This window comes from Ambystoma mexicanum, chromosome 6p (genome assembly GCF_040938575.1).
Source record: "Ambystoma mexicanum isolate Mex_15411 chromosome 6p, UKY_AmexF1_1, whole genome shotgun sequence".
Lineage (NCBI taxonomy): Eukaryota > Metazoa > Chordata > Amphibia > Caudata > Ambystomatidae > Ambystoma > Ambystoma mexicanum.
In genome coordinates this window covers 1,252,554,058-1,252,569,691 of record NC_090935.1, presented here as the reverse complement: position 1 = coordinate 1,252,569,691, position 15,634 = coordinate 1,252,554,058, and the positions used below count along the sequence as shown (strand labels likewise).

At 47.1% G+C, this 15,634-nt stretch overlaps 1 protein-coding gene across 5 annotated transcripts in view; it reads left to right on the top strand.

Annotated features, from left to right (window-relative positions):
- VPS13A (vacuolar protein sorting 13 homolog A) overlaps positions 1 to 15,634 on the top strand; it is a 2,994,934-nt gene that overhangs the window by 2,107,395 nt on the left and 871,905 nt on the right. For all 5 annotated transcript variants that reach the window (XR_011280366.1, XR_011280367.1, XM_069625905.1 and 2 more), the window contains one exon: positions 2,881 to 3,113. Coding sequence is in view for 3 of the 5 variants with exons in the window: in XM_069625905.1 (XP_069482006.1) it covers positions 2,881 to 3,113 (233 nt within the window). In the remaining 2 variants the exon portion in view is untranslated. The remainder of the gene's footprint in view (positions 1 to 2,880; positions 3,114 to 15,634) is intronic.

The window sequence follows — 15,634 nt, the reverse complement described above, 5'->3', positions numbered from 1 at the left end:
GTGTGTTCACAAAGCTGATGAATGCAGTGGCTGGTCTCCTCTGCCTGGAGGGCCATCACTTGTACACATATTTGGACGACTGGCTGGTGAGGACCGGCTGGCAAACGTTCTTCACCAGCTGAGGTTCTCCCTCAACCAGTGGAAGTCGTAACTGACTCTGACCAGGTTCTGGTGTTCTTGGAGTGCGCTGGGACACAGCCATACAGCGGGTGTTCCCCACACCCAAAAGGCTCCTCTCCCTCCGCAAGGCGATAGGGCACTTTCTGCCCAGTTCGACCACCTCGGCATGGTGGTTCCAGCACCTTCTGGGACTGATGTCGTCTTGCGTACTCGCGGGGCGACACGCCTGCCTCAAGATGAGGCACCTCCAGCTCCACCTGGTGGCCAATTGGGACCAAGAAACGGGGTTGCAGTCAGACAGGATTCCGATTCCCCTGTCCCTCCTCCCAGATCGTCCTTGCTGGCTGATGGACTGCAATGTTGCATTGTGAGCCCCCTTTTCCCTGCCGGAGCCCACTCTGGTGGTGACGATGCATTCCTTGCTTTCGGTTTTGGGGGGGGGGGTACGCTGGAGGGCTACTCGATTCATGGCGCATGGTCCAGGGCAAAATCCCACCTGCATATCAACCTGCTCGAACTCCGAGCGATAGGCACGGCCGCAGCTGTTATGCATTTTCTCTTCCTCTGTTGCGCCAGCGGACCCTCCGCAAATTTCAGGCATCGGTGGGCTGCAGCCTCATCCTGATTGCCCCTCACTGGCCGTCGAGGGCTTGGTTCTCAGTCTGCTGCAGTTGTCCTTCCAGGAGCCTGTCCATCTTCTGATCCCCAGCAGGGGCTTTCTGACGCAGCAGGGCAGGTCAGTGGAGCACCCAGACTCAGCAAGGCTGGCCAATCTGAGGCTGCACCATGCTCAGCTGTTGGAGAACAACTGTGACATCATATTGGAGGCCAGGAGACCCTCTACGTGATCTCAGTAAATGGGTAAGTGGACTACATTTTGCCAATGGGCTTGCAGCAAGGGGCTGGACCCCCTCACCTGCTCACTGGATGACGTGCTGGCTTTTTACACACAACTAGCTCATTCAGGCGTTCAGGTCGATAACTGTCGTGCCTATCTGGCGGCCATTGGGGCCTACAAGGATTGCCCAGAGCAAGTTTTTTCAGCAGCCAACCCGGTGGTGAGGGCCCACCTCAAGGGGTTGTCCCGGCTCTTTCCTCCAGTACATAGTCTGCATCCCGTTTGGGACCTTAATGTTATTGTGGCGGCCTTGCAGCACAAGCCCTTCATGCTGATGGCCCCGGTGAGCATCCGGCTGGTGAAACTGAAGACTATGCTATTGGTGGTGCTCACGTCGGCGCTCAGGGTTAACGAGCTGCAGGCTTTGTCATCATGCAAGTCCTTCACCACGTTTTATAACAACAAGGTCATCTTGCTCACCCTTCCAAACTTCATGCCCAAGTTGGTCTTTCCATTCCATTTGAATCGGGAAATCTGCCTGCCGGTGTTCCTTGCATTCCCGCATTTGGATGCCGAAAAGGCTTTGTATTCCCTGGACCTCAAGAGAGTCCCGAAGTTCTATCTTGGACGAAATGCTTCAGGAAGTCTGAGACGTTCATTACCTTTGGGGGCATGTCTCCCAGCACCCAGACTTTGAAAGCATCTGTCGCCCATTGGATGGTCCAGGCCATTTCAGAGGCGTATACGGCTATGGACAAATCGGTTCCTGCAGGGATTTATGCCCATGCTGTCATAGCTAATACCACAGCCGTCGCATTTTAGAGACATACTTCTTGGGATGTCATCAGCAGGGCAGCTACTTGGGCCACTCCGTCGGCATTCCGTAAGTACTATTCCCCGGATACCAGCTCCAGACATGATGGAGAGTTAGTTCAGGTGGGTCTGAAGAACCTATTTGCTTCTTTCCAGATCTGAGGCAGGTTGTCACAGCTCCACCCTATGGTCTTGTTCAGTGGAATCACCCACAAGAATGGAGGAAAGGGGATGGAAGTTTTGAGTAGTTAGTTACTCAATGTAGTGACTAGACTACTTATAATCCTTAGTCCGCTTGCCTCCATACATCCCACCCACCTTCCCCCGCTTGTATGCCAGGGGCTAAAATATTCAGCATAGCCAGATATTAAAGCGTCCAATGTGTTAAAAGGGGAATGAGGTGAGGCCCCATAGGGCTTTCCCACTCCCGGGCCCGCACCCCAGAGCGCTGTACTAAATTTAAAGGGGAAGCTCAATATTTTGCTGCCAAAGTTTCCGGTACCGTCCCCATGTTGGGGGACGCCCACATGGATGGAGGAAAGGGGGACTAAGGACTATGAGTACTCTAGTCACTACAGTGAGCAACCTTAATATTCAACACGGTCAGGTATTGAAAACTCTTTTCTTTAGGCCACGAGCAGGAATGCTCCTGTTATCCAATCTCATTTTCAGCTTATTATGTTGTCTGTCTGGTATCCCGAATCTTTCTTTCTGACAGGCAAAGTGTTCTGAAGCAGCTGTGAGGCTGCAAGAATGCTTAGAAAAACCTCCAAATGACATAATAGGTTATTTATAACGCGCTTAATACCCAGAGGTTACTAAGTGCGGATCCAGGGATTGAACCTCTGGTGCTCTGTGTCGTCTTGCTTGCAAGGTGAGCACGTTTCCCATGACCTATCCTCTCAAGAAATAATCAACAAAAGTAGTATCTCCTTCATTATTGTGGGATTGTCCAACAGGTCCTGCTACAGTCGACATCCAGTGTACGCTCTTCTGCATTAAACATAGTCCCATTAACATTTAGCCGTGCAAGTGATTGTTTTTTCTCTACATGAAATCTGATTTTACTTTGTAAATGATTTACAGAACATTTCCCTCTTTATTTGCAGGATGTGAATGATCCGCTTTGCATGGAAGGAAAGACTATTCATCTGGTCTCATTCTTTGAGGGCTTACAACGTATTGTGCTTTTTACTGAAGATGACCATGTATTTCAGATGACACAAGAAAGTCAAAAAGCTGAATTAGCAGAACAGGAAGTGATACTGGCTTTACAGGATGTTGGCATTTCATTGGTCAATAACCTCACAAAGCAAGAAGTGTCTTACATTGGTATCACAAGGTAAGGTTAAGTTAGTTTTAAAGTACAACTAAAGTACATTTTGACTTTATTGGCCTTGAACAGTATATGTTGATGCTAGTTATGGATATTGCTTTGAGCTGTGCTGTCTCCTCCATTTGATTGGTGGACGGTTGATTGATTTTATATTTATCAAATACGAGAATGTAGCATCTTGGAAGTCAATTAGCTGATTCTACAAAAACAAGGTGTTAGGGAGATTTTTCAAGCGTCGTCTGGTGAGAGATTCGAAAAACCAACCTGGAGTGATAGGCAAGGCTTTTGCCAAGTTAGACCGGACTCTCACAATTTAAAGCATAACAGAGCAGCCGGTCTTCACTCTTACAAGGTGAGAGGGGTGTTGGTGAAGTACTGCTAGCTACACATGCCCACACAATAAAGTTAACTCCCACAGTATGTGTGCTGAAAAGTATACTCTTTAATATAAAGTTGAGCATTAAGCTATCTCTACAGTCAAGATAAGCACTTTAAAATATAGACAGAGTAAGAGATGCATACACATTCAAAACTAGGAGCACAATTGTTTGCAGCATGGTAGACAATGCATGAGCTATGAGAGACTTCTTTAAAAGTGATAAAAACATTTCACAAAAGTAAACCAGTCCTATAAAATGCAAAGGTAAGGGTTAAACATCCAAATAGTATTTGTACAAATGGCAAACTCCTATTTAAATAGCGATGCAGCAAATTATTTCAGGTAAAGTTGTGTTATTAAGTACTTACAAGGAGTTTACACATAGTTTTTATAAGTTTGGCCAGGGCGTAGCCTGTAGGCAGCTTGCAGTTATAGTGTAAAGTGAGGTAAGTATTACCTGCATGTCCCAAGGGGCTTTACCGTTGAGACGCTAATGGATCTAATAGAATTGAGGATTGCCGGATCCAGGTTCGAAGATCGAAGCCCCAGAGACTGACGGTTGCAGAGCTGGATTACGAACCACATTGCAGCGAGTGTCACGTTCAGCTGGGCTGCTTGACATATAACTGTAGGCAAAGTCTTAGAAGAAAAGGACCCAGAATCAGAATAGCCAGATAAAGTGACTTTGGCCATTGGAAGCAGTCGAAGAAACCCTGAAGACTCTGGTGGAGCAGTCAGTTCAGATGTCTGATTTTAGTTTGGGTCACAGTCTCTGTTCCCATTTTAGGGCCTGCAAGCAGAGCCCCTAGAGATGACTGGACCAACTGTTGTATGAGCCCCTCAAGGCAACCCTTAAGAGCTGAACTCAATTGATGAAGAAGCTGCAAGGAAGCACAGCAAGTGTCCCTTTAAAACCGCTCACCAATGTGCTTTATTGAGGACAAGGGCTTTAAAGTCAGGAGGATCCCGCAAAGGCAGCCACTTGAGAGGTTCAAGCCAGAGTGTCACATGTAGGGGCATGTAGATTTGGAGAAGCAGCTCAGCATCACTTGAGTTACTACCAGTCTGCAAGGACTCCCTTTTCGGTTCTCTCTCTCTCTCTCTCTCTCTCTCTAGAAAGAGAGAGAGAATCCTCTACAAAAAAAACTTGTCTTCGAAAGAGCCTCATCTACGAGAAAGGGTTGTCTACGATAGTCCCTCGCCTACAAGAGAGGCTTGTCAATGAAAAAGGCTGGTCTACGAGAGCCTCATAAAGCAATGAGTCTCATCCACACAAATGCCTTCTATATGAGAGTGCTTTGTGTACAGAAAGTGCTCAACGACAGGCTCATCTACTAAAGAGCCTTCTCTACAGGGGGGCTTGGTACATGTGAGGAGCTAGGCTATAACAGGACATTCTAAAGTAACCTCGTCAATGAAAAGATCTATTCTACAAATGGACCTCACCAAAAAGAAGCCTACTGTATGACAGAGCATCATCTGTGAGAGGCTTACTCTAACACTGACTCTTTTAATAAAGTCCTGATTTACTACAAGTTTATCTATGGCAACTTCGTTTTAGAGGCCTTGTCTGTAATTGAAGCCTCACCTATGGGAGCTTTGTCAATAGCCAGCCCTATACCAAAGCCCTACCCCATAAGAGGCCTTTCCTATGACAAGAATTTGTCTTCATCAAGCTTGTCTGTAAAGGGTTTCATCCAGGACAGCTTATCTCACAAATTGTCTATTCTATGAGACACAGACTTGTCTATCAAAAAGGGATTCAACAACAAGCTATCTTGTTCTCTGAGACTTAATAGGCGACAGGCCTCATCCATGTAAGGCCTTTTCTGCGAGATGCCTCATCTTCTCAAAGTCCTTTGAAACAGCAAGTCTTCTTCTGTAAAGCCTTGGCTATAGAACACCTTATTTTCCAGGGCCTCATCCTTGACGTATTTGTGTGTGGAAGGCCTCGACCAGGTCCATTATCACTCTGCAATGATGCAGCCTTTTCAACCATTTCTCCTTAAGCCTACCGCTGCAACACAACATACCGCTCCCAGTCATACGGGGGACGTTGTATGTTTCAGGCAAACAGTATAAAGTTCGATCAAAGGCCCCCGAACGTACCCAAATACGTTGCTGCTCTTCTCCGTCCAACGGCCAATGCAACGAGCAAGCTTCACTGCCGCCCAGTGCCACCATTCTATTTTGGCACCACAGTGAAAGAACGGCCTATCTTGATTCCAAAATCAATGGATGCAAATAACATAAGGAATAGGGTGATTTTCATGGTGGCCCACAGCCACGCCTCGAATTTGTACTAAGGCTGCAAAGAATCCTTACTGCTGGCAAGCCAGCAAAAATATCTTCATGCGCTGCAATTAGAGGTGCTAACACTCCTGCCCAAGGGAGCTATAGAGGCAGTCCATCATTCTCGGGAGCATCAGGGCACATACTCCTGCTATTTCCTGGTCTTGGTTCCCTTTGTGGAACTATGCCTTGTGGTAGATCAGAAGCAGGACTCAGACGACCAGACATTGTTTCAAGGGTTTTATGTTTGTCATCTACAAATAATCTTTCTCGAAATCTACAAGCACAAACCATATTCGATAACAAAAATTAGTCCAACATGTGCTTGTCTGGATGTCTAAAAGTAGTACAACTCCTAGAACTATTAGTCTGGAAGGGAGGGCTGCTGGTTTCCAACCCCAACCCTGTCCCTTTTTAGTAAGAGCCCCATAGTTCAAGAAAACAGTTCTTGGTGTGCTAGGAGACTGTCAAGGATTTCCAGCCCAGGCCTCTGTCTCGTCCCATTTTGGGATTCTTCCCACCTTTTTCTCCTCTGGGATTCTTTCAGTCTTTCTTCCTCTCCTTCTCTGTCTCTCCCCACTCTGGGGATCTTCTCCTCCTTCCTTCCCATTTACAGGTTTTTATCACTCTCACTCTGGGGCTCTTCTTCTCACACCCCACTCTGGGGTGTTCCCAGGCTCCCCTCACTCTGGGGATCGTTTTGCTCTGGGGTGTTATGAGTCTCTTTGTGCTCCTGTGCTTTTCCCCTTCTCACTCCCCTCCTCTGGGATATGCTCCCTCTTTCTCCCCTCTTGGTTCTTTCCCCTTTTTCTCTCTCCTTTGCCCATCTCCCTTTCCAGTTAGCTGTGCCTCTCTGCACCCTCCTGGTGTTCATCGCGGTCCTGCTGGCCAAGACTAGCATTCTCTCTCTCTTTCTCAGACCTCCTTTGGCGTGGTTAAGCTCTGTGCACCCTGCTCAGCCTCCTCTGTGATTTGCTGTTCCAGGGATGCTCCTCCAGTGGACTGGTTCTCTCGTCTCTCCTTAGTCTTAGGAGATTGGGCACACTTAGAGTCAGAAGCCAAGTCAGCCATTAATACAAGTGGTCATCACCAAATCCATCCGCTACATATTCTACAAAGATTTTAGTGCCTGGAGGGATAGTAACTTATAACCCTGCAGAGTATCTATCCTCTAAGGGGGAGACACCTCCAGAGGAACCTCGCTTACACTGTCCCCTAGGGTATGTTAAGCTTAACAGGCTCACCTCCCTAGTCCCAAAGGGGGGTGTCTCCCTCTTTGGAAGATATGACGATCTCCTTGGAATTGTCACACCTAGTTGAGCTTAATTCTGACACATGAAGTTCCTTTTTGCGCCTAGGTCCTTTACCCCTTTCTAAAGTATGGCTAGTTTTATGCAGTATAGCTGATGGAAGTCAACCTCTGTATCCTTCCCAGCCTCCAACACAGGAGATCTATGCTTTGCAGCTGGGATGTGCCCTACCAATACAGCATTTTAGTCTTCAGACCTGGTTCTGTCTATCAACTGTCTATCATGGATATGCCATTATTTGCCTGCATCCTACATAAATGGGGGTCCACTGAACAATGTGACAAATAGAAACTATGGTAACTACAACATAGTGTATATGCTAACATGAATGAATGTAAATGTAAAAGTGAAAAAACACATGTTTAAGGGGATCATCTGAAAATGTATTCACTTAAGCACTTACAATTTGACGTGAAAAAATAAAAGAAAAGGATTTGGAGAAAATATCCAAATATAATTGATTATTGGAGTGATGGTTTAACAAATTTGTTAGCTCAAAGTGTATGCCTTTTTAAATGGGCATAGTTTTGAAACAGTTGTAGAATACAGTCTGCGTGGCAGATCAGTTGAAGAGCCATTGGAAAAAAGTAATTGAACTGGATGAAGAGTCACAATGGCACCTGTGGCGAAGGACTCGGACTACTCTGTGTCATGTTAAGGGGTTTTATATTTTATTTTTATTTTTTAAAGGAAAAATGCTGGTCTGGCCTTGCCGCTGTGGGGGAAGTTCCCTGCCTAAAGAAACTAAAACTAAGGGTGCTTAGTCATTGTCCAAAATGAAATAGTCCTGAGTCCAAATCCTAGAAGCTAACTGGTCTTGCCACTTAGAAGAAAAGCAACAAAAAGGACGAGGCCGGAGCAATGGCATCTGTCTTTGTCTCTGCCTGGCCCAATCACTTGGATCTCTATCTCTTTTTCTTATGTCCAATGCTCATCAGTGTTCCAAAACAAAGTTCATAACCTCTCTCTAGGTTCGGTTATCAAAAGTGAATATCATTCTTACGTTTTCCTCTTCTCTTCCTCCGGAAAATTAGGATTTTCCTCATACCATTTCCCCAGATTCGTCTCAGTACTTGAAACACTTCAGGTTCTCTTTCTTTATAGTTATTACATTTTGTGGTTCTCAGTCTCTTCGAAGTCCCCTGGCCCGTCCTCTGACAGGTTTATCTAATCACGGTCTCGCTGGGATCTCAGCCCATCCGGGTTTACTCCGTTCCATAAACCCGACTGTCTCTCCCAGCCTCGAATGTTAGTCTATTTGTTTCTCAGGACTCCCCAAAGTCCTGTGGCCTTCTAGTCTTGTTGTAATCGGATTTAAACAGGGCATCTGCTCACTAGGGTTTATCATACTCCTGTAACTTTGTCGACTTCCCGAGCCTTTAATATCAAAGTTCGTACTGGTTTAATTGTATTCTCTTCTCTGGAACGTTCGCTTCACTGCTGTTGCTCGTCTCAGTGGCAAATGCACTTCTTGTGCGGAGCTCAGGGATCCAAGCTTCCTTCTGCAGTCTGGTCTCGGCGACGGTGATCAGGCTCACCACGGCTTCCTTGTGGTCGTGCCACCAGATGAGACGGTTGCTTCTCCGTTACTTTCCTGACCTTGGCTTCCCAGTTGGTCAGGAGGCCAGCCTTCCAGCGTCCGGCTAATGATTGCTTGCTCTCCATGCCACCACTGGCTCTGTGGTCTAGCGTGGCTCTGCCCCTCCAGGACATCATATCGTCGGAGGGTTCTCTCTGCGTAGGAGTCACTCTACTCCTTGCTTAGGAGTTTCTCTTGTGTTTTTATATACGTCATCACAAACCAAAAAGGTGTGCCCTTCTTTGACTGTAAAGTTTAGGCAAGATCTAACATTACCGGAAGCCAAAGAGATAGGAGAAATGTCACTGTTCAGTGGTTTCAAAACAAACGTAACAACAGTCTTTCCAGTTACCATATAGATAGATAACGTACGTTGGACTGGAAGCTCTTTATCGGAATGAGAGTCCTTCTCCCTGAAAAGGGAGTCGCTCCCAGTGAGGGCCCACTTGCTCAGACCCCTAGTGAAGGTCTTGCTTAGCGGGCTCACCTCCCTAGCCTCAAAGGGGGTGGCTCCCCTCTGGATAGAAGGGACGAATTGTCTAGACCCCTCTGCTAAATGAGATTCTTGCCCTTGATTGGGAAGTGGGAAACTACTCAGAGTCCACATTGCCTTATCCTTCTCCATTTTGAAGTTCCACTGAGAAACAAAAATGGTTGAAGATCCAAAAACATCTCATGACTCTGCATTGGAATCTTTCCTCAGATTCATCTAGGTCAGAGGGGAGTGATCGGTCACGAAGGAAGTGATCAATTACGAGCAGGAACCTTCTTCCTGTCACATAGTATTGCAGTTTTAGGATTGCCCATTTGATGGCCATGTATTCCAGTTCAACTGTGGCATAACACTGCTCTCTGGGAAATAAATTCCAACTTGCATACAAGCTGGGGTGTTCTTGTGATAACACAACTCCCAATCCGACCTTGCAGAATCGGTCTGCAAGATGAATTCCTGATTGAAATCAGACATTTTTAATATTGGTTCTCGACACAAGCTTTGTTTCAGACCTTCAAAGCTTTGTTGGCCTTCTTTGTGATTGGGAATTCTTTAGTTTGGTGGTTAGATTGGCGTCCCCAGGGTGGAATCATTTGAAATAAACAGTCTATAGCAGCCGGTCAATCTGAGAAAAGCTGCAAGGTCTCTCTTGGTTTTGGGTGCCAGTACTGCTTTCACTTTCTCCGTCTGATTTTTCTTAAGTCCATTTCCCATGAAGTAGCCCAGGTACTTGCAGCCGTCTGGGCCAGATGACACGTCTTCAGGTTAGCTTTTGTTTAACCAGCTCTCTTGAGAGATCTTGCAATCTCATAGAGATGGTGCATGTGTTTGGCCATGTCTTAATATGGATAATCATCTCGTCCAAGTAGGTGCCAGAGGAAGTTAGCGTAGGGTTGTAAAATCTTGTCCATTAACCTCTGGAATGTGGCAGGACCCCTGGGTAAACCAAAGGGGAGGAGGTTGAATTGAGAGGCCCTGTGGGGTGCAAAAGTCATTTTGCTCCCTTATGGGGAGGTGGGGGGTTTAGGTGTACCTACGAGTATCCTTTGGATAAATCTAAAGTGGAAATGTATTTAGATGACTGTGATGAATCACAGGTATTCGTCCCTTCTCTCCAAAGTGGAGCCCACCCTGTGCGGCTAGGGAGCTGAGCCCACTCCGCAAGAACCTCCCTAGTGGTAGAGGCAAGTGGAACCTTGCCGGGAGAGACTCACACTTTGGGGACGACGACTACAGTTTCTGTGAGGAAATCCCTAGGCCATCTCATCTACCATAGCCACATACATGGTATTACCCGTTGGAAATAATAATGTGGTATCTTTACAATTGGCTGAAGGCAATAGAAAAACAAACCCAATTGTAAAAGAAAAGGAAGGTGTCTCTTTAACAGGAGACGTAGATTTATTTTGTAGGAAAGAAAGAAGAGAGCCTTGTGCGCAGGGGAAGCCCCCTGACATAATTGCACCTTGTGGAGGTGGAGTGAAGGCAAGTTGTGGTGCCCGTGACTTTCAGTGAGGCAGAGAACACCAGTACGAAACACTGGAGGCCCAGCATGTACAGATGCAAGGAAATAATTTTGAGGAAGGAACGTGCTATCTGGTGGTGGTGTGACCACAAGTGCAGCATGGTAGGCAGGATGCCTAAACAACGATGCCGAGATCACCGGTACGGAAAGTGTGGCTAGCATCCGACCACCAGCACGAGTGCAGAGCAGTAACCCATTGAGGAACCGGGAAGCTGAAGAGCGAGAAGAATGAGAAAGCACAACTGAGCGAGAGCCAAGCTATGCCACCGCCCCCCGCAGAGAGAGGGGTAACGGAGGAACTGTGTGAAGTGGGAGGCAGCCAGGGCACTATTGTAGATTTGAAGAAACTCGTCCCACTCATAAGGACGACAAAGTAATGCTAAGTCTTTGTAATTGGCGGACGAGGTATAACAAGAGGAAACCATTAAGAAAGAAGTGAAAAGCCTATAAAAGAGGGGCTTAAGACCCCCAGCCAGGGAACAAGCAAGTTCCTTGGGAGGAAGGGAAGAAATCCTATAACCTCAGAATTGAAGACTGGAGAAAATCTAACATAGAAACACGTAATGAGGGATAGGATATAAAACTCCTGAATGAACAAGATAAAAGAAGAGACATTGCAAGACCGAGAAGTTATAACGAAGAAAGCCTAAAAATGTGTCAAGATAAACCTACCTCAGGAAAGCCTGAACGGAAAGAAAGGGAAGAGTCTACAAGTAATGACAAGAGTGTGAAAACGTATCTGAAAGGAAGATATCCAAACTATACGACCACAGAAAGTACGAAACCCAAGACTATTCTTGAAGAATTGCAAGAACTGATCTCAGAGACTATCCAAAGAGATTATGTTGAGAAATATCTATACAACAGAGAAAGACTGTACATTCAAAGCCTATTGAAAGACAAGAAAAGTCCAGGTGAAGATGAGACATTCTCTTGGCCTATTTAAGTTTAATATAGTGATAGGGTCAGATAGTTTGGATGAAGGACATTGTTACGTTGGACCTCCTGACAACTGACAATCACCTTTAATTTCTTTAGATAGGTAGGGTAATTCCTTTAGTAATAGGAAAAGTTAGGCCTTCTACTTATTTAATAAAAGATATTGAATTATGTCCTCAGCGTGTCAGAGTCCTCCTTCTGACCCGGCACATGATCCCAACTTTTCAATGAGCTCATCTATCCGTGGCATAGAGGAAGTTAAAGAAGAAATGGAATTCAGTTTCTGGAGTCTTGTCTGGTTTTACCACTAATACAATGGGAGAGGACTACGGACTCTCCGAGGGCTCAATGATCTTAGCCCTGAGCATTTCGTGGAGCTCCGTCTCAATGATCTTCCTTCTTGCTTCCGGGATCCAGTATGGTTTTAAGTTTACTGTTGCCCCAGCCGGGTTCCTGATATGATAGAAAAAAGGTGGTACTCTCTCAGGTTGTTCTGAGAAGACCTATGGGAATTGATCTTGGAGATCTTCTTGTTGGAAGAGTGGTAAGTGGCAAAGAGCCAACTGGTGTTCTAGGTTTTGCTCTGTGAGGCGGGTGGTCATGGTTACAGTAGTCTCCTCTACTTGGTCAACCTTCTACTCTTTCCACAAGTTGATATGTCAGATTTGTGTCTTCTGGCGTCTATCTGGCTGGACCACTAAATAATTTCAGGGACCTTTTCTTTCAAGAATTTTATAGGGACTTTACCATTTAGAGAACATTTTGTTCTCAGATGTGGGAAGGAGAACTAAGACTGATTCCCCAACTTAGAAAGATCTGGCTACTGCTTGTCTGTCATGTAGTGTCATTTGATGTTGCTTGGCCATACTTAACTGCTGTTTTACGATTAACAGCAGCCATATGAAATTTTAACTTGTGGGCTGTTTGGGAAATGGTTAGGATGGCCTCTTCACTCTCTTTTAACATATTCGAGGTTCTCGCGCATAGAACAATTCAAAAGGGCAATACTCTAGAGATGCATGAGGCATTTTTTAACCACAAACAGAGCCATGGGAATCATAACATCCAAACTTCTACCATTGGCCTCTACTAGTTTATGGAAAATACTTTAAACATTCCCACAAGGCCATCAGTCTGTGGGTGATATACACAGAGGTACGTAGGGTCTTGATATGTAATACTACTTTTACATCCTGCATAATAATTTACATAAAAGCTGTGCCTTGACTGGCAAGGATTTCCTTTGGGACCCCAACTCGTGATAGGAAGAGAAGCAGACGTGTGTTGTTCCTGAGGGGGAAATGTTTAGGGACAGCCAGTAGCATAATCAGCAGTTATGAGTATGAACGTAATCTACAGCATGGGGTCTGGCATAGATTCACATGCTCCTGAATTCTTGTGTAGATTTTGACCGATTTCTGTCTTATCGTTAGATCGGCAGCGGGTAACTGCTGTCAGCTAAGATCATACTACATCATGGATCTTTCATCAAGTTTCGAGAAGGCCCGGTCCTACTTCATGCATTTCCAGCATGACCGGAGAAAAAAGATGCCGCTTCAAACTCTGCACAAAGTGTGGATTGAGGAATGTGTATGTCGAACATCGACATCATACATCTCTGTATTGCCTGCATCCGGACCATGATGAGGAGGGATGCAAGGTCTGCCAGGGATTTTTGAAAAAGACAGACTGCTACAGCAGGCTGGCGGCTTGGTTGAAATCGGATAAGGCCTCTGACTCTGCTTCAGGGCATGGTCATGCTTCCCCCAGGACCGGCCTGTCCCATGAACAAACTCCCTCAGAAAAGAGTTTGAGGTCCTTTGAGGACGCCCCACCTGCAGGGTTCCAAAAGAAGGCCAGGCTACACGACGTATAGCCCACTGTGTTTACCGCGGCTGCAGGTCCCAGCGTGGAAAGGACGAAGTCGCCGACACCAACCACTTCTACGGAAAGCCTACCAATGAGGCGTGCTCTCAGTAAGAGAAAGTCTTTGAGTCAGTCAAACCTCTGCTTACCATCAGCAAATAAGACATCAAAGGAAAGATTGATTGGTGGCCCTTAACTGCCCCTCCCCCTCTTCGACGCCATCATCATCGTCAATTTAACTGTCCAGAACAGATTAGTTATCGACATCCACAACGGCTTCGTCCACCTTGTTGATGACCATGTCGACGGCCATCACTTCTTCGTGGAAAGGGAGCTGGTCACGAAGATGCTGCCCACGGTCACGACGACAGCTACTCCTCGAGTGTCACTGCCACCAAGGCGTGAGGCGGCTGCTGCTTCGTCTACAAAGGCCACTGGAATGGGGACATCTCCCCGGACTGCTCTGCCCCAGAGGTCTGAGAGAGGAGAAGGGGTAAAATTCCTACCGTCCCTAAGAAAGCCGGTGCAGATTTATACCAGCTGGGACAAAGGAAAGAATAATCTGCCCAAAGATTATTATTCGGACCACAAAGGGGGTCATGGACCGGTCTCAGTGGGGGGTCCCCACGTAGGGAGTCCGGTTCACCACCTCGCCAAAGAAGGTGCATCAGTCCTGAACCTCCACCACTTGTTCCTTTCACGCCTCAACCGAGGAACATGTCCTTGGACATATTAACACTGCAGCACACGCTGGTCTCAGAAATCCAGCAGACTACCTCCCACACCGGGCCCTGCACCATCTAGGAGCCCTCCAAGACCGCTGCCCAGGAGTACACCCTGGCGCAATCGCAAGGCAAGGGACCTACCTGGCCCAAGGCATCAACCGACACTTCCACCTCCATCTTGGGATTTGACACTCCACTGGGCACCCGGAAACGGGCACGGATACGGCGACAAACACAGACAAGGCAGATTACTTTGTACAAGCAGACGGAGAACCATTGGGTGCGGATGAACCCCACAGGGCCTCTCCGCCGGATGAGGTTGGCTTGTTTCATGCTATGATGTCCAGGCCCTCAGAACTGTTTCATCTGGAGCTGGAGGTGGCTAAAAAGCAAAGATTCCTTTATCAACAACAGCAGTCCAGACGGAAGACCATCATGTCAGTCCCGATGATATCTGGGATGAGGGCTTGGCCCTAACGAAGACCCCGAGCACCGCGCCACCCAAGCAGGATTGACTCAAAAAGAAATACAAAGTCCCAGACTCAGTCCCCAAGTGCCTGAGGTCCCAGCCTCTGTGGTCTCTGCCACAGCCCGAAAACGATTGCAAACCCATAGTCTTCGTCTCCATGGTGCCCCGGACCAGGAGGGAAACAAGCTGGACGCGATTGGACATCTGCACTGCTTCCAGCACCATTAAAGTTGCTAACACCCTTGCCCTTTTGTCCCTTTTGTCCCTCTATGCCCGGGAGCTATGGTATAAACTGGGCCCTATTCTGGACTTCTTAACGGATGATAAGAAAGTGGAAGCTCTCCCGCTGTTCCATTAAGGGCAAGTGGCCTCGGACCATGCCGTTAGAGTTGCAGTAGACATCACAGACACAGGTTTCTGGCAAATGGGCAACGTAGTGTCTCTTCGGCGGCAGGGATGGCTCAAAGCCACCAACTTCAGGCCAGACGTTCAGTCCAAAGTGTTGGACATACCATTTGATGGTGAGAACCTCTTTGGCAAGACCATCAACGAGTCTCTGCAGGTGATCAAAACGGACACGGAAACTGCACATTCACTGGGTACCCTGCAGCAACTTCGATCCATCGTCCTTTCATTCCTCGAGAGGAAAGTCCGGCAGGTCCTCCAAGAGATATAACACCCCATATTGACAACCTTCCCGCCCCACGACGCAAGAGCCGTACAGAGGTCGCTCACAGGCATATGGCAGCAGAGTACAGCATCGGCAACGCCCACAGGCAGGGCCTGACCCAGAAATGGGCCTGAACCGGCCACTGACTCTGGCCTCACTTGTGCACCCCAGTGGGAGGCCGGCTGGCGAGGTTCATCAGTGCGTGGAAGACGATCAAGACTGACAGATGAATGCTGGATGCTCTCGGACAGGGGAACACCTTTGAATTCCGACACAGGAA